Source organism: Cupressus sempervirens, chromosome 11 (assembly GCF_028749045.1).
Source record: "Cupressus sempervirens isolate cs-2001-9-10 chromosome 11, ASM2874904v1, whole genome shotgun sequence".
Taxonomy (NCBI): Eukaryota; Viridiplantae; Streptophyta; class Pinopsida; order Cupressales; family Cupressaceae; genus Cupressus; species Cupressus sempervirens.
In genome coordinates this window covers 251,522,808-251,549,798 of record NC_143128.1, presented here as the reverse complement: position 1 = coordinate 251,549,798, position 26,991 = coordinate 251,522,808, and the positions used below count along the sequence as shown (strand labels likewise).

The 26,991-nt window shown below is 36.1% G+C and overlaps 1 protein-coding gene across 1 annotated transcript; it reads left to right on the top strand.

Moving 5' to 3' along the window:
• Positions 1-8,229: 8,229 nt before the first annotated feature.
• LOC149529099 (phytoene synthase 2, chloroplastic-like) lies at positions 8,230-26,448 on the top strand. Its single transcript, XM_089811606.1, has 6 exons — positions 8,230-9,189; positions 10,115-10,165; positions 24,585-24,757; positions 25,113-25,348; positions 25,454-25,646; positions 25,791-26,448. The coding sequence occupies exons 1-6, from the start codon at positions 8,727-8,729 to the stop codon at positions 25,968-25,970; spliced, it is 1,296 nt and encodes a 431-aa protein (XP_089667732.1). The 5' UTR covers positions 8,230-8,726; the 3' UTR covers positions 25,971-26,448.
• The last annotated feature ends 543 nt before the right edge of the window (positions 26,449-26,991 follow it).

Sequence of the window (26,991 nt, the reverse complement as noted above, 5' to 3'; positions counted from 1 at the left end):
CTTCCATCCCAAATGTCTTCAATATTTCCTTTACATATTTTGTCTACCCTATGAAGATTCCTTCCTTTGGTTGGGATACTTGAAGTTCGATGAAGAACTTGATTTATTTGATCATAGGCATTTTGAATTCTTTCTTCATGGCTTTGACAAACTCAACACTTAGCTTATCATCTCCTCCAAGGGTGATACCATCCAAAAATATTTTTGTAATCAACAAACTTGTTTTTGCTTCTTGCTTCATGTACAAGTTGTAGTTGTCATTAGTTCCTAGGAACCCAATCTTTATCAAGTATGAGTGCATTGTTTCATACCATGCTCTTGGTGTTGTTTCAATTCATATAGGGATTTTCTCACTCTACATATTTGGTTTTTCCCTTATTCATTCTCAAACCCCTTGGGTTTCTCAATATATGCTTCCTCTTCCAGAACTCCATTTGGGAATGTACACTTCATGTCCATCTGATATACTTGAAATTATTATAGGATGAAATCGCTAGAAGTATTTTGACTCCTTCTAATCTGGCAACTAGTGCAAACGTTTCTCCATAGTCTATACCTTCTTCATGTGCATAGCATTTGTAAACAAGTCCAACCTTGTTTTTTATTACCTCTCCATCTTCATTCATCTTATTTTAGAACACCAATTTTGTACCAATGACATTCTTGTCTTCTAGTCAGGTGACCAAGGTCCATGTATTATTTTTTATTATTTGATCATTTTCCTCCTCCATGGTCTTTCTCTAGTATTTTCCTTTCAAAGCTTCCCTTTTAGCTTTGGGTTCCATGTGTGAGAGTAGACATACTATCTCTCTCACCTTTCTCCTAGTCATCACTCCAACATCCTTGTTTACAATGATTTGGTCAGCTGAGTGGTGCCTTCTCACATACTTTACAAGCATTGATCCCCCTTTAGGTGCTTCTTCTCTTTGTTCTTAATGCTGAGATTCTTTTGCTTGAGCTGGTACAACTCCTTGTATAGGTTCTTCCTCTACCAGTACCTTCTCCACTATATCACACAATTCTATGTATTCAAATTGCTTCTAATCTTTTAGTTCTTTCTAGCTATCTTCGTATTTTTTCTCTAAGAAGTCATCCACCTTTACATTGGAAAATTCAAAAATCTTGTTTGTCTAGATGTTCAGACACAAGTATGCTTTATTCTTAGTAGAGCATCCTAGAAAGCTACCCTTATCAGTTTTAGGCTCAAACTTTCCTTGGTATTTATCTCTTTGGATGTAGCATTTTCTTCTAAAAACCTTGAAATAATAGACAAATGGCGTGTGACAAAACTACACTTAATAGGGAGTCTTCTTTGTTCCCTTCTTCACTTGTACCTTGTTTAAGGTGTATACAGTTGTGCTTACAACCTCTCTCTCTAGTAGACCTATGCGACATTGTTTTCGATCATCAATGTTCTAGCACAATCTATGATGGTTTTGTTTCCTCTTTCTACAACAACATTTTATCAAGGTGTCTTGAGAATGGACATTTATCTTTTAATTCTATACTACTCACAATAACATTCAAATTCTTGTGAGGTGATCTCACCTCCCCAATATGATCTCAAGAACTTCAATGCTCTACTACTCTCCCTTTCTACTTTTTCTTTGAAGACTTTAAACATGTGGAAGGCTTTGGGCTTTTATTTCAAATGGACAATCCATATCAGTCTAGAAAAATAATCTATAAACAATGTAAAGTATCTGTCACCAGATACACTCTTTTTCCTAATGGGACCACACAAGTTAGTATGAACTAGATAGATGAAGGTAGTACAAGTTTTGAAGTAAGTGACTTGCTAGAAAAACTAGAGCTTGCCTACTTTCCTAGTTGTTAATCTTTACGCATAACATTGTTAAGTTTAATAATAGGGGTAAACCCCTTACATAATTCTCCCTTCCTACTTTAGAAATGTTTTCAAAATTCACATGACATAGCCTTCTATGCCACAACCAACTATTATCAATTTTACCTACAAGACAAGTATTATTAGAGATATTTACGTAGAAAAGATAACCTCTTCTTTGTTCTACTATAGGTAAGAGTTTTCCAGACTTGTCAAATATTCTACAATACCCTTTGTTAATATCAAACTTATAACCTTTGTTCATCAACTAATCCAACTCAACATCTTATATTTCAATCCTTCCACTAAATATACATCTTCACAAGTAGTGGATTTATTTAGGCTTATAGTGCCCTTACCTATCATTGTTAATGGTGAGTTGTTGCTAAAATTCACCATTCCTCCATCATAGGCCTCAACCACATGGAACTTTCTCCTATCACTAGATATGTGGTGCAAGAAACCACTATCTATTATCTAGTTCTTATGGATACTAGTACTAGTTATTAGGGTTCTCTCCACCCCTTCTTTTGTGATAGTAATGGAGGATACTTCATCCTCATCCTCATCATCATCACTGGTTGATTCTTCATTAGTCACACCTTCTTTGACAATATAGCATCACTTCTTCTCCATTCCTTTATAGGTTTACCACCTTTTGTTGGTTTCCTTCCAACTATTTTTCTCCCTCTAGTTTTTGGTCTCCTTCTTGGCAGGTTCTAGACATTTGGTAGCATAGTGTCCTACATTTTTGTAGTTAAAGCAATTGAATGGAATCTTATCTTTGTACTTCACTTTGCCTCTAACCATTCTTTTTGCAAATAGAGCCTCCAACTCTTCCTATTTGAATTCTTCAGCATACAAACTTTCCAATTCTCTATTGTATTTGGATGTGCCTACCTCCCCTTTTTCTCTTTGTGTTACAACCAATAAAATTGAGACTTTGAATGTGGTCTCAACCTTGGGTGGTTGACTATTGTCAAAGTTTCTAAGCTCAAATATAGTGAGCTTTCTTGCCAAGGCATCAAGAAATGCCTCCATCTTGCTTATTATTCTTAGCTCTTGAATGTATGACACCCTTATGGTGTATTTTTATTGTAGGGTTATCAATATCTTACTCACATGCTCTTCTTCTTGGAGTACACTTCCACATGCTCTGGTGGCTAGCATGATATCCTTCACCCACTTGCCATAGGCTTCAATCTCTTTGCCTTCTTGAATCTTTATGCCACCAAAATTTTCTCTCAAGATCTCAAGATTAGCTTTCATGACATTCTTATCACCATCATAGATGACTTTCAACTTTTCCCACATCTCATATGTAGTCTCCAGGTCTTCCACATCTTTGTACTCAGAGTAGGATAGGGTACTTGCTAGAGCATCCATTGTGGTTGTGTGCATCTCCTTCTCCTTTAGAAGGTATATGCTGAGTTGACCAACTGGTTCAACATATTTAACCTCTACATGAGTCCAATAAGCATCTCCAAGAGTTCTCAAATGCAAACACGTCTTTCTACACCACGAGTTGTAGTTTTCTTTGTAAAAATCCAATGCCTCTCTCTTAAACATATTGATCTTTTCCTCAAGCTATTAAAACATTTTCTCCCAAGGACATTTTCTCCCAAGAACCTAGGCTTGATACCAATTGTTGGTCCTACCCCAGGTCAGTATACTAAGAGGGGGTGGGTGAATCAGTATACTCACTAGTTCAATTTTTTTCTCTCTATTACACCTCACACTTGTCTACAAGTTTATGCTTGCTAGAACTTAACCAATCATTATTAAGAAAAAAACAAAGAATATGAAAGAAACAACACATAACACATTATTTATCTTGTGGAAACCTAGCTAGGGTAAAAACCATAGTGTGTGAGTCGATCCTCACAATGATTTCACTCTTTTTAAGTGTGCCTGATCAAGAGCTTATCTCTGTTAGAAGATTAAAAAAACATAATTAGGTGTCACTCAGTTAAGAGATTTTGATAAGACTTGTTAAATTCTTTCCCTATTAGGAGCAACCTAGTTAAATGACTTTAGAACACAAGTTAATGTGTTACCCTTCTAAGGGATTTGTACAAAGAACTTGTTAGGGTCTACCCTCAATGAGATTTACTATTGCAAATATTAGTAAACAATAGGGAATGATCTAACAAGTAGCTACTACACTTATCTTGAAATAGATCCCTTCTCAACTCTCTTGACTTATATGGAACTATGCTCTACCTTCTCTTGGCTTTGTGACTTCAAACCTTGATCACTTGTGTGCTTGGTTGTCCTTGCCCTTGTACATGGTAAACCTTGTTCTGTTTGGGATTACTTGCTTCTCCTTATCATAATAAATCTTTAAAGATGACCTCTCTTTTGTCACTCTCCTTCACACCTTGATATCCCACCTAGCTTAACTCATTTTAATGTGTCCTTGATGACTTTCTCTTATTGGAAAGAATTTGAATTTGAATTCTTTTTACTTTTCATCGATATGTTAACCCATAACCATTAAATACAACTATGAGTTCTCTCCTACCCTCTTCATGACTTGGTAGTCATGGGTATCTTGCTCCATGCTTTCCTTTCTAACTTGTCCAAACCATCTTGTATGAGCATTGGTCAACCTAGTTTCCTTTTAGCCTAGCATCCTTTTGCCCACACAAACTTCACTCCACATACTTCATGTAAGTGGATTACCTCTATCATCACCTTTGTTGGGCTCACACTTCTCTTCTCTAATCAACCTTGTGAACTAGAGTTGTACATCAATGTCCTTTTTTAGTAATTTATCTCTACCGATCTTAGTTCCTTCATGTGCCTTGACATTAATGGCAACACCTGTGATAACTAATTCTACCAATTTCTATATCAACCAATTATGCCAAAAGGTTCTATGTAGTTTGATAGAATTTATAAATAGGGAGACTATCAACTCCTAGAATTTTATAAGACTTCATGGAGAAAAGCCCATGTTCAATGTATTATAAGAAAAGAAAATGATTTAAGTAAAGACCATATTGAGGATAAATTTTATCAGGGATAAATTTATTGAGAATCTCTTCCCAGGATTACTACACATCCACCCAATCTTTGTTTTTCTTGAAAATATTCTCATATTTTATTTGGAATACCATAAAAATATAAGATGGATTTTCCAACATAACATTGGTTTTATATTTTTTTTATGCTTATAATTGACCTACTAGGAGAAGAATTTTGACCCCCTATTACCTTCCTTGATCCAATGAAGTGGAGCTCTTATCTTAGCCCCTTACTCTTTATAATTGCCTAATTTTTGTATCTAAGATTTAATGGTAACAATAGAGGTATGAGTAATTTCATTATTATAATTGACATTAAAAATTTCTAGCATGTTTAAGCTTCTCATGAAGAAAAATTTCTCTACATTTTTGTCTCCAAGCACTCCTTCAACCAAAGAATTGAAGAAAACTCATGCATTTTTTTGGAGGAATTCTAAACTCCTGTTGAAGCAACAACACATTCAAGATTATTTAAGCGAGACATATTACAACAACTAAGATGGAAAGCTTGACCTTTGAGAAGTGAAAATGGAGCAAATGATTAAAAAAGTAGTGTGGTAAAAGAGTCCATGAGAACCAAATCCCAAGGAGAGTGGTTTTTATAATTTTGACCGTGTAAACTAACTGTTAGCATTTCTTAAAAATAGATCATGGATGTCATTTGTCATGCCAATTAAATTGTGACAATAAATCCATCTTTCAAAATTTTCATTCCAAATTTATAACAATTGCATCGAGTATGGCCATCATGTTGCTTCACCATATCAAAATTTCCTCCAAACACGTAGTAATCATTAAGAAGATTTGTGCCCGTCCAAGCCCAAAGACCAATTTTTCTCTTAAGATCATTAGGATCATAGATATAGAAACAATGTATATGTTGTTTGATGAAAAAAATGAAGACCCAAACACAAAAATGAGAGGGGTCTTCAACATTATCAATGAAAAATTTGGGGATCCAAGGGGCCAAACCAACAAAAAACTTACCACTACTATCTCTATGCGAAGTATGAAAGGAAGTAGCTTCCTTCCATAACTTGAATTTCAAGAAGTCAAATTAGGTATTTTCCTTGGCGTTTATCTATTCAAGTTATGGAAGGAAGCAACTTCCTTCCATAACTTGAATAGATAAACACCAAGGAAGATACTTAATTTGACTTCTTGAAGGAAAATATCATTTGGTTTCCGTTTCAATAAGGTCCCTCTCACACTAAATTTTGGCCAAGGGAGGGAGATCCCTCTTACATTCCATGATAATATTTTATAGTTCATGATGAACCCAGTGAAATATTATCATTTTCTTATGGTGATACCCCCAAATAATTGGATAGATAGACAAAAAGATCCTAATTGTGACATTCATCCATAACTAGTGCTGGTGACCTAGATCTTTGCTGAGTGTTGGGAGGAGGTGAAGGAGATGCCATATTGGTAGACTTTTTGGTGGTTTGGAGAGTGAGGTGGAGATGGGTCTATATAAGTGCAAGGAACACTAGTAGTAGAAGTGGATGTCTCCTTTCTCTTCCTCATAACTATCCATTTCTTAGAGATAATAGTAGCTTTGTAAGACACATGGATCTTGTTAGTTAAGATAAGAGAGGTCGACGAATATAGATAAAGGGAGAAGAGCTATAAGAGGGGGAATCTATAACAATTTTGGCATCTAACAAAGTAAGAACCATGTTTAACAACTTTTTGGATAGGAACTGAAGGAGAATGAGTCAAGGATGATTTATCCTCTTGATAGGACAATCTTGGATGAGATGACCTTAAAAAAATATATCAATGCATGCATGGTTTGTTAAAATAAATTATTATCCGTTCTAATTTGAATCTTGAACCAAACAACCTAATATTATTAAGTAGTGATTTGTTCATATCCATTTCTACACACACTTTTAAATTGATGCATAGGCTAGAAACTTTATTTGAAGGTTGTTTACACCTTTTGAATCTACAAAGTTGGGACACAATATTTTGAGAAAAGGTTTGAAGGTTAAGCTTAAATATGATAGTTCTAGCCACATTGGATAACGTGAGCGGGGAGGGCCCTCTGGAGAGAAATCAAAGGTCTAGGCTTGGAGGGAACAAAATTGGCCACATATTACCCAAGCGTCGTATTGAAGCACTACTTGGGCTTGCTCAAATTTTTTAAATACATGCATAAAACATAGCCTTTACCTAGCCCCTGCCTTTGTTTTCATACCCCATCCCCAATTTGGTTTTGCCCATTTGTTAAAACCTCACATTGTCAATATAATTTAAAAAAAAAAAAATTCTAATGATATTTCCCTTAAATAAATAATATGATGATTTTACTTTGATACTCTGCAATATACTCAACAACATCATCAAGTAGCTAGTATTATGGCGATTTACATTATTTCTTAGTTGAAGATTCTTATACCATTTCTTCTTTTCCATGTTCTTGATTGACTATTGCATTGTCCTAATTGTCTGTAATGAGGGATTTTCTTGAGATAAATTCCCATTTTCCTTATACGTCTCCATGTTTGTAACCACATATAATAGCTCACTTTTTTTTGGTAGTACCCATTTGCTTGGCCATTGATTTTAATTTCTAGGGCTTTGATTTCACTGTTTGATGCATCAGAATTCTAGTGGTGCTGTTGATGCATCAGCATAAAGGAATTCTAGTTATGCAGAGTTCTGCCATCTTAGGCCACCTTTTCCTTGCTCTAGACAATCTATGGAAACATGACAAGAAAAAAGAAAGTATGCTATTTATGCACAACTCTATTATAGAAAGAATCCCACCAAATACAAATATTTAATAAATATGAATAATACAAAAAATGTTAGAAACCTATACATTTAATTTAGAACAAAATTAAATCTTGTAAAACACCAAATTGATAACATTATATGTTTATAAATCAATTTATTTGAATGACTTTAATACTATCCTTTTAAAACACTTTAAAAGTATTCAAAAGATGAAGACATCTATTACTCACCTAAAAGGTCTAAAGGGAGGAAATCCAGCAACAAATAAACAAGTAGATAGTTGTAGATAATTGGATAAAAAGAGATATTGGAAAGAGTTAATTTTCTATTTATCCAATAAAAATAAAATAAAAAGAATATCGAAAATATTAATGAAGAAATATTCGAATCTTCGTCCATTGATTTCTTTTGATCCCTCTCCAAAAAGACATTTGCCCACAAATTATACTTTAAATGAAGGGAAGATACTGAATAAGACAGGGAACATAAGAAAATAGGAAATTGATACAAACATAATTATTATTATATTATTAACGAAAAGATTGAATTTTTGGCTCATTGGTTTGTTTTGATCCTCGATAACGGACGTTTTCCTCCAATAATCTCAATGAATGCGAGACATGAACAAGACAGACTCGATAAGATAGAGTGTATAAAAATTTGTCGTCTCCTTCATAGTCGCGTGAATCAATGTTAGATGCTAGTGCTGGAATGGCTTAAGAAACGGGCACAATGCTTTTGGTTCCATTTCGACGGTAAAATTTCAATATTTTCCGATTAATCTGAAAAGAAATTTTATTAAACCTTCAAATAATCGGATAAAAAGTGGTTTCATCCTTGGTGGAAGAATGTAAGGGAACATTAGTTTTTGGAAGGTCATGAGGTGATTTGAATGGTGGGGAAGGTTCCACAGTGATGAAAATTAAGTGGGCATTGATTTTATATTCAGGAAAAGCATGAAGACTGCAATATTTGACAATCCCAAGACTTCGCGAAGTTTGTATCTATTGAAATTAGCGGTAGTTCTTTTACGTGGGTGCATCCAAAGTGTGGAAGGAGTCTATCAGCTGCATTGCGATTGTCTGAAGTAGAATTAGAGAGGAATGGCTGTGGCATTGGTCTGGGTGGCTGCTGGTTCACAGGAATTGTGCTGCTCCGACCGTTTTCAGCACTGCAACCATGGTGGATATGTGGTATCTAGGATTGCAGGAGCAAAAAGACTTCCATCACAAACAAAATTTAAAAATAATAGAGCGAGATTGTTTGTAAATGCTGCCTTGGAGGTCTCAAGTTCGAATCTCACATCAGAAAGTGCGAGCAGGACCACTAGGTTCCCTGACTTGGCTGGTTTGGTGACTGATGGTTCAGGAAGGCCTATGCTGCCATCGGAGAAGAAAGTGTATGACGTTGTGCTGAAGCAGGCTGCCCTGGTGAAGAAAGGAGAAGAGAGTCGGTTGCTTGATGTGAAGCCAGACTCGGTGCCTACTGGGAGGTTGCAGATCCTTGATGAAGCTTATGAGCGCTGTCGAGAAGTTTGTGCCGAGTATGCAAAGACTTTCTACTTGGGTACTATTTCTTCTTCTTATGTATAGTTTTCTTTTGTTACTTGGTAAATTATAAACATGCTTTTGAACATTTCAATTGCACTGCCTTGTTACCAGAACATGGTTTGGTGAACCAATTTATTGTATTGTTTTTTCTAGCACAGAATTATGATCTTTTTTGATGTAGAACCCACTAAAAGAATTTTCATTTATTTGAAAACACTAGGGTTGCCTATCTGGGTAAAGTAGGTTGCTTTCGCCCCTTCTGCAGTAAGCACTGCAAATCAGGATATAAAATATATCCTTGAGGTGGAGAAACTTACAACCCTTTTGTTGGGTCTTTGTGTTTGTTTGGTTAAGGTTTCATATCCAAGATTCCAAACCATGGGTTGTTTTCATTCTCACCAATTGTCACTGAATTTTGAAATTTTTTATTGGAGCAAGTCGATTGCAAGATAATTATCAGATCTTTTGGTTAAGGACCCATGCCCATAAGTACGGAGATATGAATTCTGTTCAAGCTTCTGGGTCCAATCACAATATCCTTGACAAGTATATTGCAAGTTCCCTATTTGGCCTTCGGGCTAAGGACCCATGTAAGCAACTATGAAGTTATGAGTTTTGTTCTAGAGTCTGAATCTAACTGCCAGGCCTTGAGCAAATTGCCAAATAGTTTTGTTTGATCCGCAGGTTGGTCTAGAAGTCTGCATACCATTGTGAATAAATAACTAGGAAATCTAAATTCCTAAGCCCTTATAACTAACAATCTTGTGCGGCCTGCAGCTTTATATTGAGAAAAAATTGATAAAGAAAAAGAAGTGGCTAATAAGAAGGTTAGAAGCTTAGGTGTCTTAGCAAGGAAGGGATTTTTCTGACCTTCAAGTTTGTAAGGTAGTGAAAGCTGATTTCAAGATGCTAATCCATTGCTTTGTTGTTTATGCTCTCAGGAACGTTGCTTATGACACCAGAGCGGCAAAAGGCAATATGGGCAATCTATGGTAAGTGCTAGAATTTAAAAAAAAATTGTAGTCTTGTACAAATCCCTTTAATCAAGATGATTTGGATTACTTCTGTATAAAAGGGTACTGATTTGATTCATAGGAGGGAAAGACATAGCCCAATGTATTACCAAATACCAGTTGTATTATATGAATATAGCAGAACATGTTCCATCTGTGCAAACTCTCATGCCCTTGCCAGCTCCAGTTAACACGGAGGACAATATATCTATGAGTTCTTAACTTGCTCCATAGAAAAGTAAAATTGAATGGCCAGATCTTGTTACTATTAGATTGACTAACTTGGACAGCCAATTCATCCCATGCATAATGAGTCAAAGTGCAGAAAACATAGGAAACCATTGGACTGTTAAAGTGTTAACTATTTTTGGTCTCCCAAGAAGTCTTGTTCATTTATAGAAGGTCTGACTCAAAAACCTTGGCACTCAGTTGAGTTTCAGTAGTTGGATCCATTGACAAACCACTCAGCAGACAGATGAAAGACATTTATAGAACCTTTATAACTGTCAGGCAAATGTTATGATCATGGGAAGATCTTCTTTTTATTCAGTTTCTTTACTATAAGAGTAAGCATTTGGCCATATCCGAGTCCCTTTGGGACAATGAATTGCTATGACCCATTTGTTCGAACAGAACTAGTAGCACAATGTTTCAAGAGCAAAGGGTCCATTAGATGTAGGATTGAACAAATCAAAATGCATCAAGAATATGGTTTGACACCTAGGCAGATGCGTTAATTAATAATGTAGTTTATTCTCTATGAGAAGGGGTGTAATATTATGACATGGGTAATGCAGATTGCATGTCAAAAAATATGCTTTATGTTGTGTATTAGTTTTATAAAAAAAGTCATGACCTCATTTTCATAATAAGTTTCCATTATCTGATATATGCTAAAATTAGGGCTTCCATGAATAATTTCGTTGGCAGGTATTTAAACTTTATACAGTACATTTGGTGTACATGGATTTGTGTTGGAAGCTCCACGGAATCTTGCATTGGTAGTGTTAAATCCCAACTACAAGTGCAAGGGATGAACCCTCTTTCTTTTGCCAATGAATTCCTTTTTGTTGTAATAATAATATAGTTTGTCGCAAGGGCTTGAAGTTAGTATGAACAATCTTCATATGCTTGTAGGATTGCAGCATATGGTGGACACATTTGCGTGTCACTATTGGCCAGAGGGACTCAATAGATTAAAATGGCACTGAGCTTGAAGGAGGTGTCTGATTGGAAGGTTTTGGTGAACCACCATTCTTTCCCTAATAGGATAATGTAGTCTATATAGCAACTAAAGAATTGATTAACCTTTGGTTTGCATTAAGTGTTGCCTTTATATGCCTACTTTCTGTTGGTGTTTAAGGTTGGAGGACAAGTATTATAAGCTCTTTATCTAGTTGTGATTATAAATTGTCTTTTCCTTCCAGAAATCTGACACTTTTTGGTCTAGAGAAATGAAGTTCTAGGAAACGCCATAGTCATCCGCAGATTGTAACTACAAAGATCCTTTATGCTATTTCTCTGAGAAACTATGTTGATCTTGTTAAAGTTCTGATAGCCAAGTGCATGTAGGTAACCTTGGATAAAAGACAAGCATCCTTAGATCAATGTTCTTTGATGACTGGTGCTTTCAACCACATTCAGTAGCAACTACCTAGCTTGTTCATACGGAAAACCCCCATAGTTTTTGTATATATAAAGCATCTTTATTGATCATGTGATTGACCTTATGCCTTTCATAGATATCCCCAATCCAATCTTAATAAGGGTGAGACCATAATTGGCATAATCGCTGAAAATTTGGCAAGTTTTTGGGACCAGGGAGTTTTTCCCAGATTTAATTGTGCCTCATCTAGAGAAAAAATCGCCGAGTTTTTGCAAGAAATCGGCAAGTTTTTCAGAAAAACTCTATTTAAATTTTTTTTTTTATAATATTAATATTAATATTTTTGTAAAAAACAAAAGGCAAAAAACCTATATATATTATGTAAAATAGAGAATTACAGTATGCTAGTAGAGCTGGGAAGAGGAAGATGTGATTGTAATGATGTATTTACTTCTAGTTTGACACAAACTATTTACTATTATACTTCCCGCCATCAACATTCTGCATGAGAATGCGATTTTGTACCCACTACGCATTTATATATATCTAAACTCTGCTTGTTTCTTTTGTATTCTCTTTAATTAACTCATTAGATGCATCTTTTCATTGAAATTTGCAAAAAAATGTATTTTGAATTAAATTTTAGCGGTTTTTTAGGTACCCTAGTTTTCTCGAGTTTTTTTTTTTAAATGGCCGATTTTTTCCCGAATAAACTTTTAGGGGGCTTGGCGAGGAGTTGCCGAGTCCGAGTTTTCCAACCATGGGTGAGACAAATGCTACTATTAGGGAAATGTTTATTAAGCTTCTGTCCGCAATTGCACTACATGGATTGCCCTTTGTAGAGACTTAAACATACAAGACATGCCTTTTTTTGTAGCCATTACTTGGATCATGAATGCTATTTCTAAATGTCACCACCTTAACAGGTCATAAAGTATGATTCTTCCAATTTGGTGCTTTGTTCTGCTCACACAAACTTAGGATGTTTATACTGCCAGATACGTAACCACAGATTTTTTGGACTCTAGTATATTAAAGTCAAGTCGACACAGAATTTGATGTTTAATTTTGTCCTATATATTAAAGGAATTGGCTAGATAGTTTTCTATTTGGAAAGTCTTGAGATTCATTCTCTTTATCAGTTATTAGTACTAGTAGTATTATAGCCAACAGTATGGTCCTTTATTCAAGCAATCTTCCTTTGGAAGATCGTGCAAATTGGCATAGAACTTATCTGGAATGGTTACTAGTGATCTGTATGTCAGATCATTAGTATCATGATGGGTTTACAGGTAACTGGAACAGTTGCATGTCAAGGTTGGTGCAACAAGCAGCAGAGTATCCTTTGGTGGCAAAACAAACACAAATATTGCATCTTGACAAGGATTGCATGAGGTAATTAAGTAATAACAATAGCTTGTGTTCATGACTAAAGGAAAGGTTGTAGGCCTTGATAGTAATTGCACAAAGACCTTGAAGAGACTGTTGGACATGTATTGGTGTTGTGCCTAAGCATGTTGAGAAGACATTGGGAGACAAACCACTCTATGAAGAGGAATTGCTTCAACTTCTGTATTGGTTTTATCATATACTGAAGTTTGTGATGTCAATACATCTCAAGCTTTGTGTGTCAAGATGAGAATTTTTTTATCAGCTGCACAAGGCTTGCCAGAGACTACTAGATAGCTTACAGTTTTGTGTTTGAGGGATAAACTAGCAAAACAATAGGAATAAGTCATACTTTGGAAGAGTAACCAATTCAAGTATTGGTGAAAATTGCATCACATGAACTTTGCTATCAATTTTTTTATCTCACTCTGTAGTGAAGCAACAAAAGATGAATGCTATTGAATTCAGGTTCAATTTTGAGCAGGGACAGCCTAGAATATGTATCCTCACACTACCATGAGATTTATCAGAGACATCCTTTGAGCTTCCCTATGTATTAGAGGTAATTTGTGTATGACCTTCTGCAGGTATCCAAGATATTTCGGCCTCTGAGACTCAAGAAGAGAAGTGTAATGATTCTTGAGGTTCTGGCTCCTCAATAATTTTTCTAATTACAATTCCCTAGATTATGAAAAGGAAATTAACAAGAGATATCAATATTGTTAATATCCATTAGTCTTACGTCAGAACATGCCAGCAAAACATTTGGAATAATATTTTGAGCCCAATACAAGTATGATAGGTTGAGCTTTATGTTCTTGATGCAATATTTCTTTGATTGTCAAAAATTCTTGCTCAAGAATTTTAGGAGAACATTCCTGCACTTGTTATGATTCTTATGAAATAAGGATGTGAGATAACTATCAATGTGGTGGTTACTGATGAAAACTTGTTCCCAAGCATCTGAACAATGCAATCGAGCAAATATAATTTGATGGAGATAAAGGGAGATGATGAGAATGACTCAAATGTAATGTATCGGCACTGGCTAAAGCTGACAATGCACAACTGAGCCATGGCATTAACTAAATACAATAACAAATATATATTAAGATGCCAAAAGAAGCAGTTAGAAATAGGACCAGCAGTTAAAAATAGAAATAGAAAGATAAAAATAGGACTGTGTCTTGCTTTTAAAAGTAAGGCTATGTTAAGAGTGTTTTCTTTTGGTGTTATAAGTGGAGTTAAGATATTGATGTGATAGTAGAAAGAAGACAGAGAAAAGAATGAGCGAGAGTGCAGAAGAAGAGAATTCAGAGTTTTGATTGTAATTTCAGAATGATGTTGGAGTGGAGTAAGAAATTAGTTTGATTTATTATAAAGAAAAAATTGTTCCAATAAGTCTTTGAAGGATTTAATATCTTCTGGATAGAATCTATGATTTTACGTATCTGATTTCTTGAGGGTTTTATACTTCCCTTGTTCAATACATAATTTCCTCACAAATCTGGTAATAGAACTATAGTACCTAGCCTGTGTAGTGCACCCCAAAAAAGGGTCAGTTATCAATAAACATAGAAAAAGAAAAGAAGTGAATTAAAAGGATGTTGAAGTTACAAAGGTATAAAATTACAAAATATAAGAGGGAGAAAATATGCATCCTCACTAAAAGTGATGTGTAAGAACAAAGATGTGCTGTTGCATCTAGAATAATCAGCTATCATCATTCCCGAAAGTAAGTGATCTGAAGGTTACACCAAATGGCTGTTGGTGTTATCAACACATTCCCAAGGTTAGCCAATGCAGAAGTCATAGGAGCAGGCCTAAAATCTAAGGTGTAGTTAACTTTTAGGTTGCAATCTTTTGATCTGTTTCCAAGAGGAAATGGAGGAGAATCAATGACAGTGAAGATCTCTTGCAACTCTATATATCGGCTCATGCAAAACAATTCTGTTGGCTATTTGTTAAGTTGGAATCTGGATAGACAAAAATGATATGAGAAGCTAGAAATTTGAAGTGGAGACTGTTTAGCTTATTCAATTTTGTTGTTATGTTAATACCTATCTCACATGCCAATGTAAATAAAGTAATAATTAGTTTATAAAGATGTGTACGAAATAGTAGTATTGCTAACTATGCAAACAAATAAATGGATGCAGATGTTTGAAGTGGTGAACTATCACTATACTGATCAAAATTTGAAATTTGAAAGTTGAGTATTTCAGATTACTACAGAAGATCAGAAATGTGGATTTGGGAATAGTGAATGGACAGCGTTATTTGAAGATCCTGAAGCCAAGAGTGCCTGATCTTTGAAATCAAAGTTGTTAAAGTGTCCTGAGTCCTGACATCTCAGGAAGATGAAGCTATTTCCTAGGTTACCCAATAAAACTGATGTAGCACTCCTTTGGAGGCACATCAAAATTCTAGTCCCTACACCTGGGGGACTGAGGATAAAGTATTCCATAATTTGAAATACGGAAGATGCCTCATTGTTGACAAGATCTCAAAATATCAAGATTCAAGACTGAGGAGCCCAAAGACCCAAACAAACAAGTCTGCAATTTTGGAACATTTGGGAAATTGGAAGGATAAAGGGGTATGAGAGACAAATTAATAATCCTGAAATGCAAAAGCCTAAAACCCTAAAGTGGAAAAATAATTAATATACTTCTCCCACTAACTACTTCAGGAGTCCGGAAGTCAGAAGATTAACAAGAAGCAACAGGGAGAAACCTGAAGGTCTGAAAGCCTAAAATCCTAAATATGAATTTACTGTATTGATTTACTCATCTTAGGTGAAGCACTGGAGGAGTTATATCAGAAGTCAAACAATCCACTTCTAATGAAAAGACAACAGCAGATCAGCAAACTAAAGAACACACCAGAAAATTTAGGAAAATATGGATCATTATTTTATAAATGACCAAAAACAGTCTCTCTTTTTGTACTTTTTGTAACTGTTGATCCTGGAAGTTGATATGGACATGGTAACTTATAAATATATCAAAATCAAATGGGAAAAAGGGCTTTAGAAGAGATTTCTTCTGTTATGTTCTCTTGTTGCATTTTCTTTTGTTTCTATGACATTGCACTCTAAAACCACACCCATAAAAGTGGGATTTAAAGAGGATCCTTGTGCCTGGAGTTGCTCAGGAAATATGTAATCGTCAGGGGATGTTTGCAGGTGTGCAATCCAGATTTCTATGGATGATGTGGTAGGATATTGCAAAGTAACTATAAAATCATAGTTTTCTGCAGATTCTAACACTCTGAAAAGAATCATCCGAAGAGCCATATAATTTGTTGTGCATTTGTGCAAGAAAATGAAGACTGAGAAATCGTTTCAGATCACACTCTGTGATCCATCATCAGGATGAAAGAATGTAAGAATGAAATAGTAAAATGTGCAGACCAAGCCTCAATAAGAAGGAATAAAAGATGGGGAAGGGGCACACACAACAAGGTTGAGAAGAAAAAATAATAAAACTAAGTGAGACCAAAGAAAGAAAAGTCAAGTCAACCAAGCAAAACCAAAATCTAAATATAAGAGAGATTCTATATGACACTCAAAAAACCACACAAAAGTAGTATATATATAATAATATAAATGTATATCTTATAACTTGTATATCAGTTAATAAAATTATATATATATATATATAGATTCTACTTCATCTAGCTCCATAATTAATTAAATATTTTTAAAGAACCATTCTATCATCTGTTGACAAGTAATTTTCAGTTTGCGTCATATAATTTGTTAAAAGATTCATATGCTGTTGGTTAAATGAAAATTGATGATAAAGCTAAACATATTGAATGGTCATATGTCAAATCTAATTGTTATTATGTTAAAAATGTTTGTATGTTAAATATCACATCATAGTGATTGTTTACATTCATTGCGTTATGGCTCACATAATCATTATGACACACAAACTGCACAGAAACACAATATGATAACTTGTTAAATTTATTAACCATGGCATATTAGTATTTGCCATACACACAAGAGACATAACTTCCAAAGATGCATTGGGTGGCAAACACAACCAAGTTAAGGTTGGTAGCAAAATTCTGGCGTCTGTATTTAACAACACAGGTCACTCTGGGAGTACTATCTAACAGGTCTACACTCATCCACACTGATATTTGCACAATCAGTTAGATGAATGACAATCCTACTAATCAAAATGAGTTAGAAAAAGGATGTAGTTGATCTCATTGAGCAATGTCAACTACATAGACTGCCTGAATGTCATTGTTTCTTTAAGAAACATTTGAATATTCAAGTACAACAAAATGAAAGATGAAATTATTTTCGCAAATGGCCACATTCTGAAGTGAAACCCAAAATAGTGTCTATGGAATCAGAATGTCAACAGGAAACAATATACAAACCACAAGAGTAAAATTTAGCAGACATGAAATTTCTCTCCTAGGTGTGCTACAACATATTCACAGGTCTCAGAATTTAGCAAAGACGAGATGCCGGATAAGGGTTTAAAAAGAATTCACCACTAGCCCAAAAGTAACAGTTATCAAAACCATTAAGATAAAATATAACCGGTACATTCTCTAGCAAGGAAATGTAAAACAAATAATGGCATTGCTGAGAAAATTGAATGAGAAAATTTTCAATGAAGTTGAAGGAAAAAGGCAAGATGAATGGCAAGAAAGCATCAAACAACTTCAAAGGATGAAAGAACGAGAAACTTGAAATGTACTCAGTGTTCAATTACACTTCCTAAGGAAATATAAGAAAAAGAGATAATCTTGTCATCTACGTTGGCATTAATTATATGAGGCAGCTCATTGAGCAACAAAAGAAGAGAATTCTTATTTTAACAGTATGGTGCATGGACTGCGGACGGGGAATATTCTCCAGGGATTTTAGGCTTTGCAAATATAGATTAAATTTATGTAATACAGTTTGATATGGTATAGAATGTTGATGTGGGTGTCTCATGCTTCTTGATCTTCAGGTTTGTACATGTACTATTAGTCCAAAGTTTCAAGTTCCAGTCAGTAGATTGGAGGAAAGGGTCTGCTGCAGGTTTATGATATTCTTCGCTGTTCAGTAATCATTTTCACATTCACGTGGACCCAGTTCCAGTACATCCGTTCTTAGGTTATTAGCTTTGTAAAAACGTATCAATGATTTTGATCTTTAAACATAAGTTGCCATTTGGGTGTGGATGTGGGTATGAGAATTGGGTGTGTGAATGGGCAAATTTTATTTGGGAGTTGTGGATGCGTCTTGGTGAGTTTATATAGATAGATAGATAGATATATGCAAAGGTGTTGGTGTTTGAAAACGTTACCCGTTTCCAATTATCCCACTGAGAACAAAGCACATCTAGGGGCAGCTAACCCCCATTTTCAACATGCCCATTCAAACACCAAGCCAACTATAAGGCATGACCCTTCTTCTTCTTCAGGCTCTGCAAAACCTAGGCGGGTGGACCTATAGATTCTTTATATGGTACCAGTTATCAAAGCATACACTGAATCTATGCAAATCAGATAAAACCCTTATTTCTCCTAAGAACTCATGAAATAACACAGACCTACGATAGCTAGATGCAGATCTATGAACCTCATAAGCTGAGTGAGGGCATTCTATGATAGCTCTTCAACATGAAAGGGGAAAAGCGTTTGATTTTTGATGTTGATTTCAACAACCCTCAGATATGCAGCAGTGAGAAAGTAATGACCTTGTAGCTGATCAGTGCCTAGTCCATTGGGCAAATTCATGGATCACAAACATACATATGAATATCTGAGACGTGTGTATCTTCAAATATAGATCTATTTATTTAACTTGTAAATAGACATCTATGTTCAGTTTAAAATCTCGTTCTTACCTGATATCCTCCTCAATAAATCTGCAACCCTGTTGATTTCTATGAAGCATTTACACAATTCCTTGAACTATCAGCAACAATGAAACAACATACAGTCTTAGGGGACTGCAACTACGACCTAAACTCTTTGTTCAGAGATCGTAAAACATTGAAATTCAATGAGAATGGAGACAAGATTCAATTGAAACTTAATTATCTGCTGCTCTTTGCATTATTTCCTTGAAAATATACAATCATATGCATGAAATGAAAGACATGAAACAACCTAACAGATCTGAACTATCTGTATTTATCTTCCTACTGCTGTTCACATGAGAGAAATTGCTGAAGAATGGAGGTGGAATCACAGTTCTGGATCCAAAGGAATGGTCTCACAAAATGACTGCAAATTCTCTACCAACAGTGGTCTCACAGTAACAAAAAATTGGAACCCTTACAATGTATTAGAGAAAGAATGATATAGACAAGGGTGAATTCCCGGATCTGATCTACAACTGCCATCTGTCCACTTGGAATTCAGTCTTTCTCAGCTGAACCACCTCTCTCTTCTTTCTACCATTGTGATCTGATTTGATTTCATCATTTTTTGTAACTGATATGCAAATGTCTGTGTCTGAATGATGAAAACTTGCTGAGTCACTAAAATATCTGATTTACCTTATGAAAAGCTGGTGAACTCCCCAAATAACTGACTTAAACGTGACCCCAATTGCATTTTCACTGTATGCTACTGATATTCAAGTCATTACCATGTTGGAAAACAATTCTAGACTTCGATATCTGAAAATGGTTGCAATTTAGGTACCTGAGACAAATCCTCCTGTAGCTCAAACAGACTGATACCTGTGCAAAAACCGACTCCAGAATCGGAAAGTTCGTCTTCTCCCGATTTCGGCGATATATAACATTGCGTATTTTTCTTTCCGGAAACACCCTGAATCACATTTTGAAAATCACTCCTCTGCTAAGAGTGTTCAGGTCTGCACATCTTTTAATTTTAAAATCCAAAATTTTTAAAAATAATCTAATGTCTTAACATTAGAATTAAAGCCTTATTTGATTTTAAAAACTGACGTGCAAACCCATTGAGAAAAAACTTTAAAATTTACTTCAAACCCATTTTAATTATTTCCTTTATGCCTCCATTCGGGTCAAACCTCTGTTGACCAAGTGACACGTGTCACTCACTGATTGGACCGCTCGTCGCATCTGCCACGTCATCGAACATGGGACCCATTGCCACATGTCGTCTTCTCGCTAACTCGCTATGGTAAATCTCGTGCATCTTCCGCTTGGCAAGTTAGCGAGAACCGTCAGATCAACCACGTGTCAACATCTGGTGAACTCTGAGCTTTTCCCACCACATCATCGCCCAGTCATTTTATCCACTGCTACTTGGCGCGATCTGATTCGTTGGAGACATCTGCACGGGACCCACAACAGCACCCACCGGGTTCCAAGGTTTTCCGGTGGGTCGCTAAGTCGCTTGCCAAATTTTCTTTAGTTTTCCGGCAAGTGCCATAGCGACTTGCCGGATTCTTTGACTTTCCGGTGCATCCAATATCAGCACATTCGTTTAAAATTGTATTTTACTCTGCATGCCAGCTGGACACGGGTGGGACCACATGCTTAGGCCATAGCCTTTCCAAAAGACCTTTCTTCAATTCACATTCTATATGGTATGTTTGAGCATTTAAATATGTAAAACGTCGACCACATAAGAAATGTGGGATAAATGCTTCTAGTTTCCTTTCAAACTCACTGTCGCTGATTACTCTTATGTCACTTTTTTGCCTGCAAATGTTTCCTTTCCTCGCAGCATGGATGCGCTGTGTCTTCAAAATTTGGTCTGCGTGTGGATGTCTGATTATGGCATGATTTTCTCCTCAGTCCAATACGTGAGCGGCTTCCTTGCAATTATTTTTCTTGCGCAGATTTTACCATCTAACGTGGAACTCCTTTGTTATAACATGGATGTTCCTTGTTACTGTCTACTATGCAGACTGGCATCGTGGGTGCTCTGTATTTTGGGCCGTGAGCTGCCTTGATTGCGACTCATAACTGGCATCTCCTTAATTGGCGCAGGGTCTCTTTGAACATGTATGAATTCCTTTGAAATAATACTTCTAAATATTTATGCGTTGATTCCTACCCTCACGTCATTTTCCTTGCACAGGCTTTGTTAACTCATGGACTGTGATTTCATTCTAACGCAAGGTGTCTTTTAAGTCAACGGTTGGGTCTTCCCTCTTAGCGTGGGAGTTTTATCTCATAATCTAGCTTTCTTTATTTTGGCATGAAGTCCATTCAACGCTCTCCCCTGTTGTTTCCCATTTTGGGCTTCTGCCATTCTTTATTGGCTTCTCCATCAGCTGTGGATTGCCTTTGGTCCCTTTTGTTGCTGTTGCCCCCTTTGCTGATGGCGTCTCACTCTAGAAACAACGGGTTCCGTCCTTGCATGGAGTGTCGTGCTTCTCTGGAATGCTTGGATATTTGCATACTTCATCTTCACGTGCTGACATGGCTCTCTTGATTCTAGCATAATCTCTCTTCATTAGTGAAGTCTCTCTTTGATGCGCTGGTCTGCTCTGATTCAGTTGCCGTGGGATGTCTTTTTTGCAGACACTGGCGTCTCCATATATAGTGCCGCCCCTATTTATAAACATGAATTGATTTGCCTTTCAAAGATGCACCTTCTTCTATATGGGACATGGGCCATTCCCCTGCGGCTTGGAGTACTTTCATGCTTGCAAGAGCACCCTTTGTCTTTGTCTCATCCCTCATTAAATGTGTCAAAAAGGGGCTCTGTCGATTAAATTGCCGGTAACTTGAGCTAAGAAATGGTATCTCTCCATCACTATAAAATTTGATCTATGCTTTTGGCCATACTTGCTCCCTGTCATCAAGAATCACAACTGCAGATTCTGCTTCCAGTACGACATCCAGGTCTTTCTGATGTCTACGTGTACTATCACCCTGTGAGATGACCCTAGCTCAAAAATGTTTTCCTGTGGGATCAAGAAACCTTGCTATTTTCAAAGCATAAGCTCGCTCTCCCATTGTATAGACATACATTTCATACATCTTACTTGCCTCCTCTAAAAACTCATGAACAAAGGGCGTAAGTTTTATCCACATTTGCAACAAAATGTCATATTCCTTATACAAAGCACATGGAGCATTCACTTATAACCTCATCCATACAGTTCATGTGTCAAACCTATTAGGAGATCCTCCTTTAATTAAAAACTCTCAATAATTCAAGACTATTAATAGCGATTCCCCAATTACCAATACCTTCTCGGATTGACTGGAAATGAGTTCGAACACTGAACCATCAAATAAAACTCGCTTTGCCAGCATTTTGTAAACTGTCAAACTGGTGTCAAGAGGTCCGTTGACTGCCCTTAAAAACTGACCCAAACAATTGACCAGGCTCTGAAACCTGACACACTGAATCTCTGTTCTGTATACTTTCACCTCATTGAATCTCGTCTTAAGACAAATTCAGAGTCACAAGATATTTGCTGTCAAAGTTGCCTTCTTAGAACCACCTGCAAGTAAATATGTCAGAAAACAATAAACTAGGTTCGGATTTGGCCTGGAAAACTAGGCAAATGAGCACATGGGGAAAAGAAAATTGGGGCGTTAAATCTCTGTCATGAGGTGAGTATGAATATGCGATTTGGACTCGTGACGAATAACTGGGCGCAAATGGCGAGCGTCTGAAGTTGGCTACTTGGATTTGTAGGACAAGAAACAATGACAACATAACAATTTTTACAAATGGAATGACCCTGGAAAAGTATGCAAATGGATTCGTCAAGATTTGAAAACTGGCACACTTGGAGTATTTTCAGTATAGAACATAGAGAAACAAACCATTCGATCTCACCAATCACGGATTAGGAGATATGACGTCATGAACAGGGGTTCCAATCAATCTGCAAATGCTGACACCAGTATAACTTTAGAAATTGCGTTTGGATTCGCGTTTGAAAACTGATCAAAAGGATTCGTCATAAGTTAAAACTTGAAACATAGCAAGTCTCTGACATATGCAATGCAACGCAAAAGGAATTTTAGCATTCGGGTCAACTGGTCAAAAGTTATTACGGGTCAAACAGACCTCCCCAGAATTAGGAATTAATTGCAAAAGCATGAAAACAGTAACTAACCAACTTTGAGGGATTCAAAACCTAGTCAAACGGACTCGAAACGACTCAAAATCTGAAACATAGGTTCTTAGGTATGGACACTAGACACTCTCAAAGTGGAAAGTCACAAAACCTTTCTGGGTGCGAGATATTCAGATGCAAACACAGCCTCTTGTCGCTGTTTCACACTCAGGTGAAAAAGCAAGATTGACAATTGTTCAAAACAGGATTTCGCCGAATAGCTCAGAATGATGATTTGACCATATGGAACAGGTAGACAGGCTGAATGGAAGGTGTTAGAAACATTAAACACCATTTATGCGTTAACTCAACAGCGGGGTACATAGGCTTCACAAAGCATTTATAGGCCTCAAATTTCTCAATGGTGCTCAAAATGTGGGCTACAATTTTGAGCGCCAACAAAAGGAATACAAGAACTATACAAAATTAAATAATTTGATAGCATGATACTTCATCATTGATCGAGATAAATATTAAATGCTAATTGATAGTTCACAAATATTCAAATTGAAATAATTAATAAGTCGTATATGAATATGTGCCCGATTCCATTGTAAATCAGAAAATTATTACAATTACAAAATCAAAATGTAGTTCATGATTCAATGTTCATCAATCAAGATTCACTATCAGAATCATAAGGATTCTCAAAAAAAATCCTTTTCATATCCAACTGCTGCAAGTTCAAGATCATTTGAACCTAAAGCAGTTCCATCTATACTAGATTAGAGGAAGTTTTAGGGATTAGAGGAAAATAATAATATTTAAAAAGTGCTTTAGCACATGTTTTAAATGAAAAATGAAAAAAAAATGCTTTTGGACATTTTTTTGGCATCCTAAGCCCTGGATGCATCTGGATGCTTGGGGATTTTCTCCTTGGTGCTGACAGGATGCATGCAGCGCCCTGTGGATGCATTGATGCACATCCACAGAGAATCCACAGGGTGCTGCAGCACTTCTTGTGCGCACCAACAGAGCCCCCACCTCCTCGCATCCGGGGGGTGGCAGAGAGCATCCTATAACATAGCTTTAAACCCTCGACTTAGGTGGTCTGCTTTTTAGATCTGTATTACACTCATCATTCATTTTGGTCACCCTTCTGTATAGCTTCTATAACATGCAAAGTATATCAATATTCACTTCTTTTATTCAAGTACTATTTTTTTGTTTTTAGGTGTCTTTTAATTTCTTTTGTTACACGTAAGTCTAAAATGTTTTGTATCCTGATTTAACATGCACATATATTATTTGAGGACTACTTTTTTGTTTTTTAGGTGCCTTATATTTTCTTCTGATACTTATTAAGCTTATAATGGTTGGTATCCTAATTTAACATGCGTAACTTTTATATGCAGTATGGTGCAGGAGGACTGATGAGCTTGTAGATGGCCCTAATGCTTCACACACTACACCAAAGGCACTTGATCGATGGGAACAAAGGCTACATGACCTATTTAACGGTAGTCCATATGATATGCTTGATGCAGCTTTAGCGCACACAGTTGCAAGATATCCTGTCGACATCCAGGTTATTACATGGCCTATATGCAATCAATATTAATATGGCCTGGAATTTCTTGTGGTATTCTGGAAGTGTTTCCTAGTGATTTATATTAAGTACAGTAGATGCAGACGTCAAGGTCAAAACCTGCCTTGAGTGAAATACTGAAATCCTGTGTTGGCATCCTTGAAAATTGTTTATCCTGCAATTTACAGGATGTCTTTGCCTTTTATTTAATCTATTGACGTGATCTTTATTATTCTTATATGCTAGTTCTATGGGATGACCTAACTTGGAATGTTTATTCTGATCTGCCTTTTGCAATGTTTTGGCTGGTCAATAAGAAGGCTGAATGGAGTTTATCGTTTTCTGTTTCTTTCAGCCATTTAGAGACATGATCGATGGGATGAGAATGGATCTGACAAAATCTCGTTACAAGAATTTTGATGAACTCTATCTTTACTGCTATTATGTTGCGGGCACAGTTGGATTGATGAGTGTTCCTGTAATGGGTATTGCACCACAATCACAAGCAACAACAGAAAGTGTATACAACTCTGCATTAGCTTTGGGAATTGCAAACCAGCTTACCAACATACTGCGTGATGTTGGAGAAGAGTAAGCATACACTCTTTGTTGTAAACCAGATAGAAGTTCTATCAGATCATTTTGTAGTAGAGTTTGTTCTAATGAATCAATATATATGATTGTCTTGTTGTACAGTGCTCGTCGTGGCCGGATATACCTACCTCAAGATGAGCTTGCACAAAGTGGACTATCTGATGAAGATATATTTTCTGGAAAGGTCACTAACAAATGGAGGTCATTTATGAAAGATCAGATCAAAAGGGCAAGAATGTTTTTTGATGATGCAGAAAAAGGTGTCACTGAGCTTGATAAAGCAAGTAGATGGCCGGTATGAAAATGGTCTTGCGGATTTATTGGAATGGAGTTTCTTACTGTTTTTATAGATTAACTGGAATGGAGTTTCATAAGGTTTATGCTATATGTTTGGTTTGATTTGGTGCGCAAAATAAGTAATCTATTGGCGTGCTTGCAGGTATGGGCTTCATTGATCATTTATCGCCAGATATTAGATGCAATTGAAGCTAATGACTATGATAACTTCACAAAGCGGGCATATGTTGGGAAAGTGAAAAAGTTCATGACATTACCTGTTGCTTACACCCGATCCCTTGTTCGTCCTCCACCAACAACAAAATTGGCTCCAATGTTATGAACACACTCGCCTATGGACCTTAAGCATATTGTGGGCGTGCGCGGCTGTACATTGTAGGCATAACAAAAGGGAATTCACCCACGTAACCTCTGCAGAGGCTCACGAGAATATCACGAAAGGATTTCCTTCTTGTACAAGCTCTTCTTTCCTTTTTGTAAGCTAATAAAATTAAAAAATTTCACAAATTCTAGGATAGGAATGCCGGAGAAGTTTGCCTATCCAGATTCATTATTTGTCTCTATTCTACTTTGCCATGACCACCTCTCACAGTATATTGCTAAATATTTGGAACTTCCAAATATGGTGTCTTCTACTTGTAGCTGTTACTAGAATTACTCTGGACTCCGTGTTTAAACCCACCGACTACAGTGAGATTCATCTCATGGGTTACAATGACAGCATTTTCTAGCATATCAACATCTCAACTACATTTTCCGGGAACATAATAAAATGAGATTGGATTCTTAGATAAGCATAATTAGGAGTACATTGGTAATATCTGAGTGACAAGGTGGCGAATGAGGAAAGTTACAGCGGTATTATCGTGAACAATTTTACAGATTATATCATTTGTAGACTTTTCATGAAATAAGTTCCTAGTGGGGTAAGTCGACAGAAAGTGAGGGGGAGGCTGTCCACGGGAAGGATATCCTTCGAATTTAAAGGAACGCAAAAATATTTAATCAGAGTGACATGAATTTGATAGCTTTTATCTTTGGGAAAAGGTTCTGATAAGAAAATAAATAAATATATAAATAAAAATAAATAAATAAATAAATAAATAAATAATATGAGTTTATTTCTCAAAATTATATGGAGCTTAAAAAGTATGAAACAATAGTCATCTTGGCAAAGGTTAAAATAGAACACAACTTGCCAATAATGGAGGGAAAATAGAGATTTAGAGATAGAAATGAAGGATATGAAGAAAGAGCTAAAACGGAGAATGATATGTTATTATAAGAATAAGTAAATGTAGGATAATAGAGAGAGAAAAGGAATTTAAAAAATATTAATAATT